The sequence below is a fragment of the Ranitomeya variabilis genome, chromosome 1 (genome assembly GCF_051348905.1).
Source record: "Ranitomeya variabilis isolate aRanVar5 chromosome 1, aRanVar5.hap1, whole genome shotgun sequence".
In the NCBI taxonomy this organism is placed as follows: domain Eukaryota; kingdom Metazoa; phylum Chordata; class Amphibia; order Anura; family Dendrobatidae; genus Ranitomeya; species Ranitomeya variabilis.
Window position 1 is genome coordinate 501316435 of NC_135232.1, and position 21564 is coordinate 501337998.

At 43.1% G+C, this 21564-nt stretch overlaps 1 protein-coding gene across 1 annotated transcript in view; it reads right to left on the reverse strand.

The window, feature by feature from the left end:
* Positions 1-6051: 6051 nt before the first annotated feature.
* Positions 6052-21564, reverse strand: part of NDUFA13 (NADH:ubiquinone oxidoreductase subunit A13) — a 34799-nt gene continuing 19286 nt past the window's right edge. The window contains exons 4-5 of the mRNA XM_077252339.1: positions 21207-21276; positions 6052-6219 (exon numbers count right to left, since the gene is read on the reverse strand). Coding sequence (XP_077108454.1) covers positions 6100-6219; positions 21207-21276 — 190 coding nt within the window. The 3' untranslated portion in view covers positions 6052-6099. The remainder of the gene's footprint in view (positions 6220-21206; positions 21277-21564) is intronic.

Consider the following 21564-nt stretch of genomic DNA (forward strand, 5'->3'; position numbering starts at 1 on the left):
TTATTCCTCCTGAATGGATTGGTATAGAGGTCCGTCCCACATATTGCAATTTACATTGACGCTGCCATACATAAATAACATACGAACTGTTACAATTTATAAAACTTTACAAAAAACTTTCCCCTGTAGCAACTGATAGAAATTGTTCTCTACCTGAATGTAACCATTTACAGATCTTACATTTCTGATTAATTTGACAGGGCGCTATGTTTTTCAAATTTTTATTACACCTATATACTAAAACAGGATCGTCAGGTAATTTTTTTTTATAAAATGGGGTCTCCACCCAGAATAAACCAATACGTCTTTAGAATTTCTTCACTTTTTTTATATGATTTATTAAAAGTTGTTACAAAACTAAATTGAAATCTATTTTCCCCACAAACAGGCTGTCTTTTCAGATCTTATAGCAATCTTAGCTAAACAATCTTTTTGTTTCAACCTTTTTAGTTTTTTTCAAAGGCATCTTATAAGCTGATTGGGGTATCCCCTTTCCAAAAATCTCCTCAATATCCTGGGTTCCTTATAAAATGAATTCTGGATTTTTAAATTCTCCCCGTTAGTTCCTGAAGGATTGAATGAGTATTGAACATACTGGCTGAATATTGATAGATTGGGATCTGTTTGTTATTGCTAGTCGTTCTGTTTAATATTTTGGGGTATATGTTTATAATCATATGTGATTACATGGTAAGGGTTAAATAATTAATTTAAATCCCTATACCTAGTCTATGTGCTTTTAAGAATCCAATTCACTCTGTATGTTTTTAGTTTTATTTGTACCTGTTGAAAGGAATGGTCCACTCTAGAAACGCACTGTTTTATTCATAATAACAGAATGTTATACTATATCCGGTGAGACAGCATTTTCAGATCATGTTTTTTCCTTCCTGTTCTCTGGTTAAAAAAAAGTAAAGATGCAACACAGTAGTGTGGCACTACTTCCAGAGCCAAATAATGTCTAGTCTTCATGGAGGTCAGGCTAGGTAGAGATGACAGGTAATGTCAGGCAACTCCATCAAAGGGAAAAGATGCCAACCATGAGTTATTATTGGTAATTATTGTTTATTCTGCTTATGTTGGATTCACTTGTAAGGCCTGCAAGGTAATATTACTATTATATGGAAACTACTCACAATTTGTCCTTACTTTTGTTCAGGCCATACTGAAATCCAGTTTGATCAAGCCATTGCGCCCAATTAATTAAGACTGGTGTTTTGTATTCAACTCTTAATGATGGGCATGCAGGCGTAAGAATCACCTAATTCATAACATTTAATGAATTAGGCACATCTTGGTATTCCAGTCAGGTACTGGAGTACATTTCTAGCATAAATTACGCCATTGAAACTTCTGAAGAATTTGTCGTCAGGTAGGCTTCATGCTCCTGCAGGAGATGGACATTACAACCCACACAAGTGGCTCAGGTAGTGCAGCTCATCAGGATGGCACATCAGTGCGAGCTGTGGCAAGAAGGTTTGCTGTGTTTGCCAGCGTAGTGTCCAGGGGCGCTACCAGGAGACAGGCTAATACATCAGCAGAGGTGGAGGGGGCTGTAGGAGGGCAACAACCCAGCAGCAGGACCACTACCTCAGCCTTTGTGCAAGGAGCACTGCCAGAGCCCTGCAAAATGACCTCCAGCAGGTCACAAATGTGCATGTGTCTGCACAATCTGTTAGAAACCGACTCCATGAGGATGGTCTGAGTGCCCGTCGTCCACAGATAGGGGTTGTGCTCACAGCCCAACACCGTGCAGGACGCTTGGCATTTGCCACAGAACACCAGGATTGGCAAATCCGTCACTGGTGCCCTGTGCTCTTCACAGATGAGAGCAGGTTCACACTGAGCACGTGACAGACGTTGAGTCTAAAAACGCCGTGGAGAGCGATCTGCTGCCTGCAACATCCTTCAGCATGACCGGTTTGGCAGTGGGTCATTAATGATGTGGGGTGGCATTTCTTTGGAGGGCCGCACAGCCCTCCATGTGCTCGCCAGAGGTAGCCTGTCATTAGGTACCGATATGAGATCCTCACACCCCTTGTGAGACCATATGCTGGTGTGGTTGGCCCTGGGTTCCTCCTAATGCAGGACAATGCCAGACCTCATGTGGCTGGAGTGTGTCAGCAGTTCCTGCAAGATGAAGGCATTGAAGCTATGGACTGGCCCGCCCGTTCCCCAGACCTAAATCCAATTGAACACATCTGGGACATCATGTCTCGCACCATCCACCAACTTCATGCTGCACCACAGACTGTCCAGGAGTTGCCAGATGCTTTAGTCCATGTCTGGGAGGAGATCCCTCAGGAGACCATCTGCCGCCTCATCAGGAGCATGCCCAGGCATTGTAGGGAGGTCATACAGGCACATGGAGGGCACACACTACTGAGCATTAGGGTTGAGCGACCTTGACCTTTTTAGGGTCGAGTCATGTTTTGCGAAACCCGACTTTTTGAAAAGTCGAGGATCGGCCGGAAAACACGAAACCCTATGCACGTCAATGGGGATTTTTTTTTTTTTTTTCTCTCTCTCTCTCTCTCTCTCCGTCCCAGCCCCGAAAATTTCGTTTTCCACATTGCAAATCCCTGCTGCGCACAAGCGCTAAAATGATCATAGGCGTGCCCGCCCCTAACCCCTATGTCATCACTCTGCCCACACTCCTTCATTGGCTGAAAAAATGGCGCTAAACGCGTCATACGAAACGCGACTTTGGCGCCAAGATCGCGTACCGCATGGCCGACCCCGCGAAGGGATCGGATCGGGTTTCATGAGACGCTGACTTTGCCAAAAGTCGGCGACTTATGAAAATGAACGATCCGTTTCGCTCAACCCTACTGAGCATCATTTCCTTGTCTTAAGGCATTTCCACTGAAGTTGGATCAGCCTGTAACTTAATTTTCCACTTTGATTTTGTGCATCAGTCCAACTCCAAACCTCCGTGGGATATTCGTTTTGATTTACGTTGATCATTTTTAGGTTTTATTGTTCTTAACATATTCCACTATGTAATGAATAAAGATTTACGGTTGTGGCCAAAAGTATTGACACCCCTGCAATTCTGTCAGATAATACTCAGTTTCTTCCTGAAAATGATTGCAAACACAAATACTTTGTTATTATCATCATTTAATTTGTCTTAAATGAAAAAACACAAAAAGAATTATCCTAAAGCCAAATTGGATATAATTCCACACCAAACATAAAAAAGGGGGTGGACAAAAGTATTGGCACTGTTCGAAAAATCATGTGAGGCTTCTCTAATTTGTGCAATTAACAGCACCTGTAACTTACCTGTGGCACCTAACAGGTGTTGGCAATAACTAAATCACACTTGCAGCCAGTTGACATGGATTAAAGTTGAATCAACCTCTGTCCTGTGTCTTTGTGTGTACCACATTGAGCATGGAGAAAAGAAAGAAGACCAAAGAACTGTCTGAGGGACTTGAGAAACCAAATTGTGAGGAAGCATGAGCAATCTCAAGGCTACAAGTCCATCTCCAAAGACCTGAATGTTCCTGTGTCTACCCTGCGCAGTGTCATCAAGTTTAAAGCCCATGGCACTGTGGCTAACCTCCCTAAATGTGGACGGAAAAGAAAAATATTGACAAGAGATTTCAACTCAAGATTGTGCGGATGTTGGATAAAGAACCTCGACTAATATCCAAACAAGTTCAAACTGCCCTGCAGTCCGAGGGTACAACAGTGTCAACCCGTACTATCCGTCGGCGTCTGAATGAAAAGGGACTGTATGGTAGGAGACCCAGGAAGACCCCACTTCTTACCCCGAGACATAAAAAAGCCAGGCAGGAGTTTGCCAAAACTTACCTGAAAAAGCCTAAAACGTTTTGGAAGAATGTTCTCTGGTCAGATGAGACAAAAGTAGAGCTTTTTGGGCAAAGGCATCAACATAAGAGTTTACAGGAGAAAAAAAAGAGGCATTCAAAGAAAAGAACACGGTCCCTACAGACAAACATGGCGGAGGTTTCCTGATGTTTTGGGGTTGCTTTGCTGCCTCTGGCACTGGACTGCTTGAAAGTGTGCATGGCATTATGAAGTCTGAAGACTACCAACAAATTTTGCAGCATAATGTAGGGCCCAGTGTGAAAAAGCTGGGTCTCCCTCAGAGGTCATGGGTCTTCCAGCAGGACAATGACCCAAAACACACTTCAAAAAGCACTAGAAAATGGTTTGAGAGAAAGCACTGGAGACTTCTAAGGTGGCCAGCAATGAGTTCAGACCTGAATCCCATAGAACACCTGTGGAGAGATCTAAAAAATGGCAGTTTGGAGAAGGCACCCTTCAAATATCAGGACCTGGAGCAGTTTGCCAAAGAAGAATGGCCTAAAATTCCAGCAGAGCATTGTAAGAAACTCATTGATGGTTACCGGAAGCGGTTGGTCGCAGTTATTTTGGCTAAAGGTTGTGCAACCAAGTATTAGGCTGAGGGTGCCAATACTTTTGTCTGGCCCATTTTTGGAGTTTTGTGTGAAATGATCAATGTTTTGCTTTTTGCTTCATTCTCTTTTGTGTTTTTTCATTTAAGACAAATTAAATGAAGATAATAATAAAGAATTTGTGTTTGCAATCATTTTCAGGAAGAAACTGAGTATTATCTGACAGAATTGCAGGGGTGTCAATACTTTTGGCCACAACTGAACAACTGGAATATTTCATTCAGTGATATCTAGGATGTGAAATTTTAGTGTTCCCTTTATTTTTTTGAGCAGTGTATATCCATACTTCAAGCGGGTGTTGTGCCTCAGTTTGCACAACCGCACCAGGTGAGCAATTTACTATACTCACTTTATCAATTGATTGAATTTTACTATGCTTTGATAGCGCCACGTTTTTTCTCCTTTAGGAACTTTATCACTGCCTTACATCTATATCTGTTTGTTTTTAGACTGGGCTGCTGTCAGACACTAAGGAAATGCTTTTCGTAATAAAAAACAAAAAAAGGTTTTGCATTGCTATATTTTGAGAGCTAAATTTTGGTATATTTCTGTTGACCGTTACGTGACAGGTTGTCTTTTGCAGTATGAATTGACGTTTTTATTGGTACCATTTTCAAACACATTACATTTTTTGATCGCTTTCTATTTGATTTTTGGGTGGCAGAATGAAATAATACCACACAATTGTTTTGCTGCTTTTACACAAAAACTTTTTATAGAAAAACATTTTTTGCATTGATACATTCTGAGAGGTATAGCTTTTTTATTTCTCCACTGACTGAGGTGTATGACAGCTTGTTTTTGCGTGACAAGAGAATGCTTTCAGTGATATTTTTATTTACATTCTACTACTGAATTGCATTTATCACTTTTTTAGCGAAAAAAATGAAAAAAACCTTTAAAAAAAATGAATTTGGCAAAAAGAATGCTTTAGTTTTCATTGAAGTGGTTAACTACTGTCAGTTTTATAGATTACATCGTTTTGGAGATGGCGATACAAAAGGTTTTTTTTGTTTTTACATAAATATACGTATTTATTGGTATAATATTTTTTAATTCTGTGATTTTGTTTTTTTATATTTTATTAACTTTTGTTTATTTCACTGGTCTCATGCATTGCAATACACATGTACTGGAATGCATGAGACCTGTCAGCCTTATACTGGCAGATCATCTGTTAGGCCCTACTTCTGACCTAGCCTAACAGGCCACCGTAGCTGGCAGACCTAGAGGTCATCATTTGACTTCCGGCTGCCATACAAACCCTTGGCTCCCTGTGATCATGTCGCGGGGGTGCCAAGGAGGTGAGAAAGGGAGCCACCTCCCACTAACAATCTTGTAGCTATTGATTGTGGCCATCTAGAAAATTAGACAGGGATAACATCATCGGGAACAGTCAATCAGATACCGATAATGTTGTGGGTCAGAGCTCGCCTTCTGCACCGGAATCCCAGCACTTGCAGGACTCTGGGGGTCCATAGAGCAACATCAGTGCTGCACAAAGCCCAGCAAATTCCAACATTTATTTACAGTCAGTCATCGGTCGGGAACAGGTTAAACTGATTATTTGGAAAGAGATTATTTTTATTGCAAGACAAAAAAAAGTTTAAAGGTGGTTTTATTTTTAAATACATTTTCCACATACAGCTCAAACATGCCAGTTAAAATCATATGCTGCCTTATTCAACTCCTTCCGAGGACGGAGGTTGTAAAGTTCATTTAGTATAGGAGTCACCCAGCGGTCTGTGTGAAATGTAGATTCTCCAACCTGGCAAAACAAAACAGAACACACATTATGATATGACTACAAGCATGACGAGGATGACAAATACTGCAACAATATTAAAAACAATTTAGCATAATAGGAAAGAATAGCAAAAAAATGTAACAACATCTACCAGAATAAATTCAAAAAAGGTTGTGGAAGACGCTATTTTTATTATAATGGGATATGAATGCTTTACTCCTTAACTCCTTTACCCCCAATGGAGGTTTGCATTTACAATGACCACTGTCCCTTTATGAGATAACTCTGGAACGCTTCCATGAATCCCGGTGATTCTGACACTATTTTCTCGTGACATATTGTACTTCATGTTAGTGGTAACATTTATTTGATATGACTTGCGATTATTTGTGAAAAAAATGGAAATTTGGCGAAAGTTTTTAAAGTTTCGCAATTTTCCAACTTTTCATTTTAATGCCCTTAAATCACAGAGATATGTCACACAAAATACTTAAGTAACATTTCCCACATGCCTACTTTACATCAGCACAATTTTGGAACTAAATTTTTTTTGTTTTGTTAGGAAACCGCAAAATCCAAGTGATGACTGCCACTTTTGAGGGTACAATATGGAGGGATTTAACCTTAAAGGGAACCTGTCACCCCCAAAATCAAAGATGAGCTAAGCCCACCAGCATCAGGGGCTTATCTACAGCATTCTGTAATGCTGTAGATAAGCCCCCCGATGTATCCTGAAAGATGAGAAAAAGAGGTTAGATTATACTCACCGGGGGAGGCGGTTCGATCCAATGGGTGTCGCGGTCCGGGGCCTCCTATCTTCATAGGATGACGTCCTCTTCTTGTCTTCACGCTCCGGCGCAGGCGTACTTTGTCTGCCCTGTTGAGGGCAGAGCAAAGTACTGCAGTGCACAGGCGCCAGGAAAGGTCAGAGGCCCGGCAAGAGGACGTCATCCTATGAAGTTGGGAGGCCCTGGACCGCGACACCCATCGGACCAGACAGCAGCGGGACCGCCCCTGGGTGAGTATAATCTAACCTCTTTTTCTCATCTTTCAGGATACATCGGGGGCTTATCTACAGCATTACAGAATGCTGTAGATAAGCACCTAATGCTGGTGGGCTTAGCTCATCTTCTATTTTGGGGGTGACAGGTTCCCTTTAAAAATAAGAAGGAAATTATAAATCCGGACCTCTCGTCAGCGATTCGCCGTGCGATCACCACCGATTAAGTTAAAGCCGAGACCTGGCTGTCACTGCCAGGAGCATCGCCCCTGGAATTTTGACCCCCTTAAATGCCGTTATCTATTTAGATTGCAGCATTTAAAAGGCTGATAGAGGGAGGGGACAACATCCGGGTCACCAAGGTACAGCAAGCCTGTTAGACCATGCTCAAGAGGTTTCTGTCAGTGCATCACTTGACAGGTATAAAGCCCATAGAGGGACTAAGTAAAAAGGAAAAAAAAAGTTTAAAAATAAAATAAAAACACCAACTTATAAAACTGTTACATTAGTTAACCCCTTCCGTTAACACCATAAAAAAATTCTGCATTCTGGAATGCTGTAGATAAGCCCCTGATGTATCCTGAACGATGAGAAAAAGAGGTTAGATTATACTCACCTGGGCAGGCGGTCCGATCCGATGGGCGTCGCGGTCTGGTGCCTCCCATCTTCTTACGATGACGTCCTCTTCTTGTCTTCCCGCTGCGGCTCCGGCGCAGGCGTACTTTGTTTGTCCTGTTGAGGGCAGAGCAAAGTACTGCAGTGCGCAGGCGCCGGGCCTCTCTGACCTTTCCTTTCAACAGGGCAGACAAAGTACGCCTGCGCCAGAGCTGCAGTGTGAAGACAAGAAGATGATGTCATCGTAAGAAGATGGGAGGCGCTGGACCGGACCGCGACACCCATTGGACCGCAGTGGGACCGCCCCTGGGTGACTATAATATAGCCTCTTTTTCTCATCTTTCAGGGTACATCGGGGGCTTATCTACAGCATTCCAGAATGCTGTAGCTAAGCCCCTGATGCTGGTGGGCTTAGCTCAGCTTCGATTTTGGGGGTGATAGGTTCCCTTTAAGGTTGAATCCCTCCATATTGTACCCACAAAAGTGGCAGTCATCACTTGGATTTTGTGGTTTCTTCCAGTTCATAGATACGCCAAAATGAAAGTTCTTTCTTTCCTTTAGACCACTTTTGTAGTTGTTCTACACCAGTGTTCCCCAACTCCGGACCTCAAGAGCCACCAACAGGTCATGTTTTCCGGATTTCCTTAGTATTTCACAGGTGATGGAATTATTGCATGTGAAGGTGATGCAATTATCACCTTAATAATACTAAGGAAGTTCTGAAAACATGACGTGTTGGTGGCTCTTGAGGACCAGAGTTGAGGGACACTGTTCTACAAACAGAACACACTACATGTGGAGCCCACAACTTTTCCTGATCACCTAGTTTTACTCCAAAGTACGCATAATACACTTTCTTAACGAAGTCCGTAATGTTCCTTCGTTGTGTCTTCTCTACAAAACAACCGCAAATATAGCAAAAAGTTGACGGGTGAATTACGACACCCACTTATAGCAATTTTGATCACATTGTTAGAAACAGAAACTTAATCCACCACAACCACTAAATACTGGAAGGAATCATAGTAAGCACACCACCACACTTTTATGAACTCTGTTTAAAAGAAAATCTGCCTTTTCTCCCCAAAGCACAGCACAGCATCCATTAATTTCTAATGACACCAAAATCATCCATAAAAGGTCACGCAAAGGGGTAAAAGTATGGTGCAAGCAAAAGTCTATGGAGTCAGTGTTTGAGAAAAAAAAATCTGTACGTCATTTTTTCGGAGTTCAGGGATCAAAAGTATAGAAATCACCTGTTACTTTTAAAAAATTTACCCTTGCAGACCTGCGCTATTAGGGTATGTGCACACGTTACGGAATCCCTTACAGATTTTTCGGTGCGGATTCTGCAGGTAAAACGCCCTGTGTTTTACCTGCGGATTTTGTGCGGATTTCGCCTGCGTTTTTACACCTGCGGATTCCTATAAAGGAACAGGTGTAAAACTGTGAAATCCGCAAAAAGAATTGACATGCTGTGGAAAATAAACCACAGCGTTTCTGTGTGGAATTTTCTGTAGCATGTGCACTGCGGATTTGGTTTTCCATAGGTTTACATGGTACTGTACACCGCATGGAAAACTGCTGCGGATCCGCAGGGCCAAATCTGCAACGTGTGCACATAGCCTTAATGAGCAAATAAAAACCATATAATTTACTGCTTTTTATAAAGATTATAAAAAGAATAAATTACACTGCTGCTGTTATTCAGCCTTTGCACCATGATGAACAGCTTTTCTCACACAGTATGCTGGGTCCATAGCTCCCTACAGAATATGCTGGACCTCACAGCATAATGCCCACACACTATGATGCCCAAAGCCCCCCAACACAGTAAGACTGCCATCATAGCCCACCACACTGTATGAGTCTACACAGTTTTATGGCCCTCACAAAGTATGAATGCCCCACAGTAAACCACTCAGAATGATCCCCCACGGCCCTTTACCCCTTCATGACCCAGCCTATTTTGGCCTTAATGACCTTGCCGTTTTTTGCAATTCTGACCAGTGTCCCTTTATGAGGTAATAACTCAGGAACGCTTCAACGGATCCTAGCGATTCTGAGTTAATAAATAACATTTCCCACATGTCTACTTTACATCAGCACAATTTTGGAAACAAATTTTTTTTTTTGCTAGGAAGTTATAAGGGTTAAAATTTGACCAGTGATTTCTCATTTTTACAACAAAATTTACAAAACCATTTTTTTTAGGGACCACCTCACATTTGAAGTCAGTTTCAGGGTTCTATATGGCTGAAAATACCCAAAAGTGACACCATTCTAAAAACTGCACCCCTCAAGGTGCTCAAAACCACATTCAAGAAGTTTATTAACCCTTCAGGTGTTTCACAGCAGCAGAAGCAACATGGAAGTAAAAAATGAACATTTAACTTTTTAGTCACAAAAATGATCTTTTAGCGAAAATGTTTTTATTTTCCCAAGGGTAAAAGGAGAAACTGGACCACGAACGTTGTTGTCCAATTTGTCCTGAGTACGCTGATACCTCATATGTGGGGGTAAACCACTGTTTGGGTGCACGGCAGGGCTCGGAAGGGAAGGAGCGCCATTTGACTTTTTCAATGAAAAATTGGCTCCAATCTTTAGCGGACACCATGTCGCGTTTGGAGAGCCCCCGTGTGCCTAAACATTGGAGCTCCCCCACAAGTGACCCCATTTTGGAAACTAGACCCCCCAAGGAACTTATCTAGAAGCATAGTGAGCACTTTAAACCCTCAGGTGCTTCACAAATTGATCCGTAAAAATGAAAAAGTACTTTTTTTTCACACAAAATGTCTTTTAGCCTCAATTTTTTCATTTTCACATGGGCAACAGGATAAAATGGATCCTAAAATTTGTTGGACAATTTCTCCTGAGTACACCGATACCTCACATGAAAGGGGGTAAACCACTGTTTGGGCACATGGTAAGGCTCGGAAGGGAAGGAGCGCCATTTGACTTTTTGAATGAAAATTATCTCCATCGCTAGCGGACACCATGTCGCGTTTGGAGAGCCCCCGTGTGCCTAAACATTGGAGCTCCCCCACAAGTGACCCCATTTTGGAAACTAGACCCCCCAAGGAACTTATCTAGAAGCATAGTGAGCACTTTAAACCCTCAGGTGCTTCACAAATTGATCCGTAAAAATGAAAAAGTACTTTTTTTTCACACAAAATGTCTTTTAGCCTCAATTTTTTAATTTTCACATGGGCAACAGGATAAAATGGATCCTAAAATTTGTTGGGCAATTTCTCCTGAGTACGCCGATACCTCATATGTGGGGGTAAACCACTGTTTGGGTGCACGGCAAGGCTCGGAAGGGGAGGCGTGCCATTTGACTTTTTGAATGGAAAATTAGCTCCAATCGTTAGCGGACACCATGTCGCGTTTGGAGAGCCCCTGTGTGCCTAAACATTGGAGCTCCCCTACAAGTGACCCCATTTTGGAAACTACACCCCCCAAGGAACTTATCTAGATACATAGTGAGCACTTATAACCCCCAGGTGCTTCACAGAAGTTTATAACGCAGAGCCGTGAAAATAAAAAATAATTTTTCTTTCCTCAAAAATGATTTTTAGCCCAGAATTTTTTATTTTCCCAAGGGTAATAGGAGAAATTGGACCCCAAATGTTGTTGTCCAGTTTGTCCTGAGTACGATGATACCCCATATGTGGGGGTAAACCACTGTTTGGGCGCACGGCAGGGCTCGGAAGGGAAGGCACGCCATTTGGCTTTTTGAATGGAAAATTAGCTCCAATCATTAGCGGACACCATGTCGCGTTTGGAGAGCCCCTGTGTGCCTAAACATTGGAGCTCCCGCACAAGTGACCCCATTTTGGAAACTAGACCTCCCAAGGAACTAATCTAGATGTGTGGTGAGCACTTTGAACCCCCAAGTGCTTCACAGAAGTTTATAACGCAGAGCCATGAAAATAAAAAAATAATTTTTCTTTTCTCAAAAATGATTTTTTAGCCCACAATTTTTTATTTTCGAAAGGGTAACAGGAGAAATTGGACCCCAAAAGTTGTTGTCCAGTTTCTCCCGAGTATGCTGATACCCCATATGTGGGGGTAAACCACTGTTTTGGCACACGTCGGGGTTCGGAAGGGAAGTAGTGACGTTTTGAAATGCAGACTTTGATGGAATGCTCTGCGGGCGTCAGGTTGCGTTTGCAGAGCCCCTGATGTGCCTAAACAGTAGGAACTCCCCACAAGTGACTCCATTTTGGAAACTAGACCCCCAAGGGAACTTATCTAGATATGTGGTGAGCACTTTGAACCCCCAAGTGCTTCACAGAAGTTTATAACGCAGAGCCGTGAAAATAATAAATGTGTTTCCTTTCCTCAAAAATATTTTTTTAGCCCAGAATGTTTTATTTTTGCAAGGGTAACAGGAGAAATTGGACCCCAAAAGTTGTTGTCCAGTTTCTCCTGAGTACGCTGATACCCCATATGTGGGGGTAAACCACTGTTTGGGCACATGCCGGGGCTCGGAAGGGAACTAGTGACGTTTTGGAATGCAGACTTTGATGGAATGGTCTGCGGGCATCATGTTACGTTTGCAGAGCCCCTGATATGCCTAAACAGTAGAAACCCCCCACAACGCAGAGCCGTGAAAATAAAAAATCATTTTTCTTTCCTCAAAAAAGATGTTTTAGCAAGCAATTTTTTATTTTCACAAGGGTAACAGGAGAAATTGGGCCCCAATATTTGTTGCCCAGTTTGTTGTGAGTGTGCTGGTACCCCATATGTGGGGGTAAACCACTGTTTGGGCGCACTTCAGGGCTCGGAAGGGAAGTAGTGACATTTGAAATGCAGACTTTGATGGAATGGTCTGCGGGCATCACGTTGCATTTGCAGAGCCCGTGATGTGCCTAAACAGTAGAAACACCCCACAAGTGACCCCATTTTGGAAACTAGACCCCCGAAGGAACTTCTCTAGATGTGTGGTGAGCACTTTCAACCCCCAAGTGCTTCACAGAAGTTTATAACGCAGAGCCGTGAAAATAAAAAATAATTGTTCTTTCCTCAAAAATTATGTTTTAGCAAGTAATTTTTTATTTTTGCAAGGGTAACAGGAGAAATTGGACCCCAACAGTTGTTGCCCAGTTTGTCCTGAGTACGCTGGTACCCCAAATGTGGGGGTAAACCACTGTTTGGGCGCACGTCGGGGCTTGGAAGGGAGGGAGCACCATTTGACTTTTTGAACGCAAGATTGGCTGGAATCAATGGTGGCGCCATGTTGCGTTTGGAGACCCCTGATGTGCCTAAACAGTGGAAACCCCTCAATTCTAACTTCAACACTAACCCCAACACACCCCTAATCCTAATCCCAACTGTAGCCATAACCCTAATCACAACCCTAACCCCAACACACCCCTAACCACAAAACTAACCCCAACACACCCGCAACCCTAATTCCAACCCTAACCCTAATCCTAACCCTAATCCCAACCCTAACCCTAATCCCAACCCTAACCACAACTGTAACCCCAACACACCCCTAACCCTATCCGTAACCCTAACCACAAGCCTAATCTTAACCCTATTTCCAACCCTAGCCCTAATTCCAACCCTAACCCTAAGGCTATGTGCCCACGTTGCGGATTCGTGTGAGATTCTTCCGCACGATTTTTGAAAAATCTGCAGGTAAAAGGCACTGCGTTTTACCTGCGGATTTACAGCAGATTTCCAGTGTTTTTTTGTGCGGATTTCACCTGCGGATTCCTATTGAGGAACAGGTGTAAAACGCTGCGGAATCCGCACAAAGAATTGACATGCTGCGGAAAATACAACGCAGCGTTTCTGCACGGAATTTTCCGCACCATGGGCACAGCGGATTTGGTTTTCAATAGGTGTACATGGTACTGTAAACCTGATGGAAAACTGCTACGAATTTGCAGCGGCCAATCCGCTGCGGATCCACGGCCAAATCCGCACTGTGTGCACATGCCATAACCCTAACCCTACCCCTAACCCTACCCGTAACCCTAACCCTACCCGTAACCCTACCCCTAGTTCTAACCCTAGTTGAAACCCTAACCCTAGTGGAAAAAGAAAAAAAAATAATTTCTTTATTTTATTATTGTCCCTACCTATGGGGGTGATAAAGGGGGGGGTTTATTTATAATTTTTTTTACTTTGATCGCTGTGATAGAACCTACCACAGCGATCAAAATGTACTTGTAACGAATCTGCCGAACGGCAGATTCGGCGGGCGCACTGAGCATGCGCCCGGCATTTTGGAAGATGGCGGCGCCCATGGAGAAGACGGACCGACACCGGGAGCCTCGGTAAGTATAAGGGGGGGGGGGGGGATCGGGGCACGGGGGGGGGGGGCGTCGGAGCACGGGGGGGTGACATAGGAGCACGGGGGGAGCGGACAGGAGGACGGGGGAGCGGAGCACAGGACGGAGGGGACTACGGGACAGATCGGTGGCTTGGGGGGGGGGGGGGGGGGGGGGGGCGCGATCGGTGGGGCGGGTCACTTCAGTATTTCCAGCCATGGCCGATGATATTGCAGCATCGGCCATGGCTGGATTGTAATATTTCACCAGTTTTTTAGGTGAAATATTACAAATCGCTCTGATTGGCAGTTTCACTTTCAACAGCCAATCAGAGCGATCGTAGCCACGGGGGGGGGGGGGGAGGGTGAAGCCACCCCCCCTGGGCTGAAGCACCACTCCCCCTGTCCCTGCAGATCGGGTGAAATTGGAGTTAACCCTTTCACCCGATCTGCAGGGACGCGATCATTCCATGACGCATACGCTGCGTCACAGGTCGGATTGGCACCGACTTTCATGACGCAGCGTATGCGTCAAAGGTCGGGAAGGGGATAATGCCCACACACTATGATGCCCAAAGCCCCCCAACACAGTAAGACTGCCATCATAGCCCACCACACTGTATGAGTCTACACAGTTTTATGGCCCTCACAAAGTATGAATGCCCCACAGTAAACCACTCAGAATGATCCCCCACGGCCCTTTAATACGATATGATGGCTCCCACAGCTCCATACACAGTATGATGAGACCCCAACAGCCAACCAAAACGAATGATCCCTCACATAGGATATTCACCTACAGCTCAATGTACAAAATGATCCCCCACAGTCTCCAACACGGCATAATGAACACCACAGCCCCTTATACATTGTATCGTGGTCCCAACAGCCCCCAAAGTGTGATGGCCCGCGCGCACAGTATAATAGCTCCTAAAGCCCCTCCACAGTCCCCCCCCCCCCAATAGTATGATAGTTCACAAAGCTACTTAACAATGAATAATTATGCATATGCGAATGACAAAAAAAAAAAAAGTACTTGCCCCTGTAACTCTGGTGCACACTCCACAACAGGCGCACTCTAGTGACATAATCACCCCTGCTGTGCCGAGATGTGGTGTCAAACAAGCTGACTGGCGAATTAGGGACCAGACTGCGCTCTCCTCCACCTTGATACTCACCGGGTGTGTATTCGGTTAAAATCGCATCAATGTACAGGGGAGGACAGTGGCCGTGGCATACATCCCATTGGCCACCGTTTCCGGATCTTTTGCTGTCCCAGTGAGTGAGCTAAATACGAACTGCCAAAGGACCAGATGTGGCCCTTGTGCAGTAGTTTGCCCAGGTCTGATGTATAGGGTTTTACCGCAGTCATTAAAGTATATATGATGCGCTGTCTTTTTCTGGAAGAGCTTCAGACAAGTGGTCTATGGTGCTCTGCGCAATCCCACTGGAATCAGAAGCTGATCAGATACCAATAAAGTTGGTCTGTTATCATTTAACCCAAGTGCATGGAGCAAGATCAAGACCTGAACCCGCTCAATACAGCTGTCAGTCATTGACATTGAATTTTAAAATGGTTCCATTGCTGGTATACATATTCCGGAACCCATGTTCCCACCTCACACTAATGCAATCAGCAGATGAGTGCCTACTGAAGTTCTTCAGGATTGCCGGATTTGTACGCACATCAAGCCCAGCCTGCAGCAGAGCATCACATGAGACTGTTGTATTGCAGTATATAGCACTAATAGTTTTATCCAACTCTTTATAATATACTACCATATATAGCAGTGGTCCCCAACCTTTCTGACCTTGAGAGCCACATTCAGCTTCGAGAGAGGGTCGCGAGCCACATTCAGCACAGAGAGGGTCGTGAGCCACATCCAGCTCCCACCCCCTTCAAAGTAGGGTCAACCAAAGCCCCCATTACAGGTATAATAACAGGTACAATGACAACCAAAGCTTTTCCACAGAAATCACTCCAAAGCAGTAGACTGAGATCCAGGGGTTCCCACAATGCCCCCATTCAGTATTCTCCCAGCAAGGACTCTCAACACACTGTCACATCCAGCTTTGAGCACCTCCTCTAACACGTAGTACCATCCTCCAGCGTACCATACCTAAAACATCTCTAAGGCTACGTTCACATTTGCGTTGTGCGCCGCAGCGTCGGCGACGCAACGCACAACGCAAACAAAAACGCAGCAAAACGCATGCACAACGCTGCGTTTTACGCCGCATGCGTCCTTTTTTTGATTGATTTTGGACGCAGCAAAAATGCAACTTGCTGCGTCCTCTGCGCCCGGACGCGTGCGCCGCAGTGACGCATGCGGCGCAAAACGCAAGTGCGACGCATGTCCATGCACCCCCATGTTAAATATAGGGGCGCATGACGCATGCAGCGACGCTGCGGCGCAGACCGCAAATGTGAACGTAGACTAAACCCCAAAAACCAGTAAATGTGCATCCAGATCTGTACTCCTGTGCAGGGCTACTCACAAAATTCACCATTTTGAGATGTACTCTTCAGGGCTGTGGAGTCGGAGTCGGTAGAAATGTACAGACTCCAACTTTAAAAAAAATGTATTAATATTTCATAATTGAACTTTCATATGAATTTTATAAATGTTACTCAAATATATATGTTCTATCAAACTATGAACAACAGTGATAAGCAGTTCTGCTGGAGATAGAGACATTTCTTACTTCTTGTGTGTCACTGTTCTCCACTGCCCTTATCTAGTCTTATACTTGGTTAACCTCATGCTGCCCCAACCCCATACTTACAATGTATGAAACTGAAAGTGAAAATGTGTTGCAAATTCTTAGTAGTAAAGCTCCTCCTCTAGACTAGATGTTTACTAGGTATGCGTCTTCCAAGCATCTCACAGCTGCTACTCAGAAGAGGAAGACTGTAAGAAGTATTATCCTTTCAACAAACTTTGCATCAGTTAACTGTGAGTACATGAGGAATAACAGTATTACTGACCACTATATCAGTTGTACGACCTGGCAATAATTTTGTACAATTGTTTTTAGGAAAAACAATTGTCATTTGGATTGTGAATGCAGAATTAAAAACCTGAGAATGTCAAAGAAGCGTCACATTAAATCAGCTGTATTTGAACATTTCACCATCACTCAAGATAGAAAACATTATGTCTGTCAGTGTATGACAAATGATCCAGACGAAAACAAATGCTGTGAAGCCAAGATCAGTGCATATTCAGGCAAAGATAAAAATGCTCCTACCAGAGCTTCTAATCTAAAGAGACATTTACAACGCTTTCATCCAGAAGTACTGAAAGCAGTGGATGAGAAAGTGCATCCAAACCAATGAACCAGTGCCCAGCTCTTCCAGCCAAACAAAGGAGCAGAGAACTTTGCAGCCATCAGTTGCAAGATATTTTGTCAGTGACAAAGTTACTGTGACAATGACAGTACATTTAAAAAACAGATCATAGAGCTTGTTGTAAAGTATAGTGTGCCTATTTCATTATTTTCACGACCAGCTCTTATGTGTCTGAATGGGGAAATGGCCCGCAAGCTTGGTGTTTCTCTGGAGAGAGAGTATTAGAAAATTAGTAATCGAAGAAGCTTTTAAACAAAAGGAAGAACTTAGAAAGCATCCCCTTGAGAGTTTTTTTGTTTCTTAAAATGGATGCCTGCACACGTCACAGAGTGAACTATTTTGCCATCAATGTCCGATTTGTTTGTGACAAAAATGAAATAGTTACCAAGACATTGGCAGTAAAAGACACCAAAGCTCATCACACCAGTGAGTTTCTCCAGGTCTTGGTGGAAAAGGTTCTGCAAGACTATGAACTTAAAAAAGAGCAAGTTGTTTCTGTCGTAACTGACAATGCTTCAAATATGATAAGTACTATTAAGCTAATGAATTAGAGTAATGATGGTGACCAGCAGCTAGAAGAACATTCTGGGTCCACAGACACAGAAATGTTTGAACTAGAGGAACACAGTATTGTAACTGAGGAGCAAACTGAAGTTGCTTCAGATGAACAGCAACATGATAGTTTAGATGATCTTGTTGAAACTGTGTCAATACGTTCTTTCATTCATCACATGCGCTGTGTTGTGTATACGCTACAGCTGGCTATAAGAGACAGTCTGCAAGAAGGACATGCTGCTGCACTGATTGGCAAGGTGAGAAAATTGGCTACTGTTGCCAGAATCCCTAAAGTTGACTCAATTTTGAAGAGACGTGCTGGAAAAAAGGCAATTATTGATCAAGCCACATGATGGGGCAGTACTTAATGATTCAGCGCTTGGTTGAACTGAAAACCTTTCTTGTAGACATGGCTAACCCTCAACTGACGCTAAATGAAAGTCAGTGGAATCAGGTGACTGAGCTGGAAAAATTGCTAGAGCACCCATTTACAGTGACTAAAAAATTACAAGCAGAGGACTTAACTCCAGGTATTTTCTTAAAGGAGTGGAAGAACCTAATGTTTCGCCTGTCCCAAAGAGGAGGGTTAATTGCAAGTGGCATTGCTACATCAATGAAACGGAGAGAGGAGCTACTATTACAAAATAACATTCTTTTGGCAGCTGTTTATGTAGACCCAATGCATCGGATTCTTCTAGACGATCAACAGCTAACTAAAGGAAAAGAAGCTCTGTTTGAAATAGCAGTAAGAATGAAAGGGTTGCAGAACAGTCAGGAGGAACAAGAAGAATTTGGTCGTCCTGCCACATCTTCACCCTCATCAACTGATGAAGAATTTAATTTCGAAAAATATTTGGATCACAAGGACCGTGCAAAGCGTTCCCGCATAGAAGAAGAGTCATCCCCATCAAAGAACACAGCCAGTACATTTCAGCAGAATTTTTCATGTGCACTAAAAGAAATTGAGAAATTTGACCGTTCATCAAAAATAACAGTGCAACAAGCGATTCCTCTGTATCCTGACATTGTCAGAGATGTTGCCCGAGTGGTTACTGCTTTGCCACCAACTCAAGTTAGTGTAGAGAGGTTGTTCTCTGCTCTCAAAATCATTAGATCAGATTTGAGGGCATCCATGAAGGAGGATCTGACAGAGGCAATACTTTTTCTGAGGACAAATTTAAAGATTTCTTCTTATTAACTGCATAACAGTGTTTATTGCATATTTACTTACAAGAGTTTAGAAAAGTTTAGAAAAGTTATTTGCTATATTCTAATTGTATTCTAATAAATATAGTTTTTGCTCTAAGTGGTCTGATTACTTATATGATGGTGAGAAACTGAATAAGCACGATGTTAATATTTTACAACAGTAAATTTATTGTTACGAATTGGCCATTTATGAAGGAGTCAGAGCCGGAGTCGGAGTCGGAACCTGATAAAATCCAGGAGTCAGAGTCGCAACTGTGGCTTACCGACTCCACAGCCCTGGTACTCTTTATACCTGTTTGCTAGACCTGGACCTAATCCAACAAGTTGGCAGACAGTCACAAGCCACAATTCATGGGGCCGCGAGCCACATGTGGCTCCCGAGCTACAGGTTGAGGAGCCCTGATACATAGGGTTCTCCGAGAAATGTACATTGGATCCACTGGAATTAAAAACCATCCCAAGGCACTTTAAGTTAACCCACAACTGAGATCCCACAGATTTGAGGAATAGACATGGGGGAATACGCTGTGGGAATATAAAGCACCTCCTTGCAAGACGGGAATTACAATGGATCATTAGGCTGGGAACCATGAAACCCGATGGTTTAAATGAATCATTGAATTTTGCACCCTTTTTATGAAGTAGCTGTAAGTGGTCACCCCCTCCATCTGTATCTTTTAATTGTTTTTAATTTATTGTTTTGTTATGTTAATTCTTTTTATATATTTGGTTTACCTAATTTTAGTCTCCTGCGGATTGATGGACGGATATTATCTCCATTGTCAAATGTCTAAAATGTTATGTGACTACTATCTATAGCTAAGAAGAACTTGTCTCAGCACATGATATTGATTACCTGTGAAGAGGAATATTTGTGGGGCTTTTATACTGTAATTGTTTTATTGCATTAACTAGGTATATGTTTATAGTGTCATACACAGGTGATATCTGCCACACATATTCTCCAGGCTCCATGGTGGTGGTGCACATGCGCTGGCTTGCCTAGCGCTGATGCCCCTTGCTATCCGGCAGCTTGGCGTCTCGGGACACACGACCGGGGGCTTTAGCAATCGCCGCGCCCCCGCTCGTGGGTCTGGGACGTTTGCCGGGTGGCGTGGGTGTGGCAGTGCTTTGGCCGTGGGCACATGCGCCGTTAATACATTACCATGTAATGCCGGTCATGTGATTATCACGGCTTGTTGCTATGGAGATGAAAGATCCTGCAGTTAATACATTACCATGTAAGGTTGGTCATGTGATTGACACATGACTTGCTAATATGGAAATGAAAGGTCCTACCGCTAATACATACAGGGGGCATTGTAATGTGACTCTCTGAGCTCAACAAGCAAGTCCTCATCTTAAGATTACTAAGTTTGTCACTGTGAATTCAGCTGTACTTTGTAATAAACGCCACCACTTTTTGTGGTGTCCTTTGTAGCATATGGTTTTATCTGTTTTTTTGTATGTTCATTATTGTGTCAATAAAGATTTTTGTACATTTAAAAAAAAGAGAAACACTCCATTTGCCCTCCTTTTCGAGATCTGTGTATACAATGTCTATAGACAATGAGCTGCTTATCACAGTGGGAGGGAGCGTTGCTGGACTAGGTCCAGCAATGTTATCTCTGTGTGCTAAATCCTTCACAGTTAGTAAACACTAGCACACACTTTGACAAGTCACATATGCTATATTTTATGGTTTTCAATGCGTGGACACATCTCTCGACTCAAGCTAACAGCCTCATAGGCATATATTATAGTCATGTGTTACCTGACAGTGTAACACATGCTTTCTACTGATTTGGGAAAGTCAACATGTGTAATATCAAGAGAACTCAATACATGATAAGTTCAGGTTCACTGCAGAATGGATTATTAAAACACTGATCTACATACCAACACTCCTCCAATTACACATATTAAAGCATTTAATTATTTGATTTTATATTTTATCATAAACATTTATTGGAACTATTGCATGTTCTTACCTTCCAGTCTGGAACATCCTTCATGATAATGGCCTCTTGCTCCAAGTTCTCTCGCAAAATACGTAATGTCCTTTTAAAAGATGAACAGGCAAGTAAACTATGCTGTACAGATTGAATAGTATAAGCTTTAGGGGTTGGCTGGCAAATTTTAACTTGGGGAGAGGGCAATCACAAAGCAGTGGTTCATTTTAATCTTACTTGCCTCTGGTGGCTACATAAAAGCAGTAGAAGTAACAAGAGTTTAATAAACGGGGCCGTTTTGATATTGGGATCACATGCACATGTACAATCCTAGATACATCATCATCTGTATGGCTTATGACAGGTCGCTGATCCCTCAGTAGCCTGTCCCTCATGT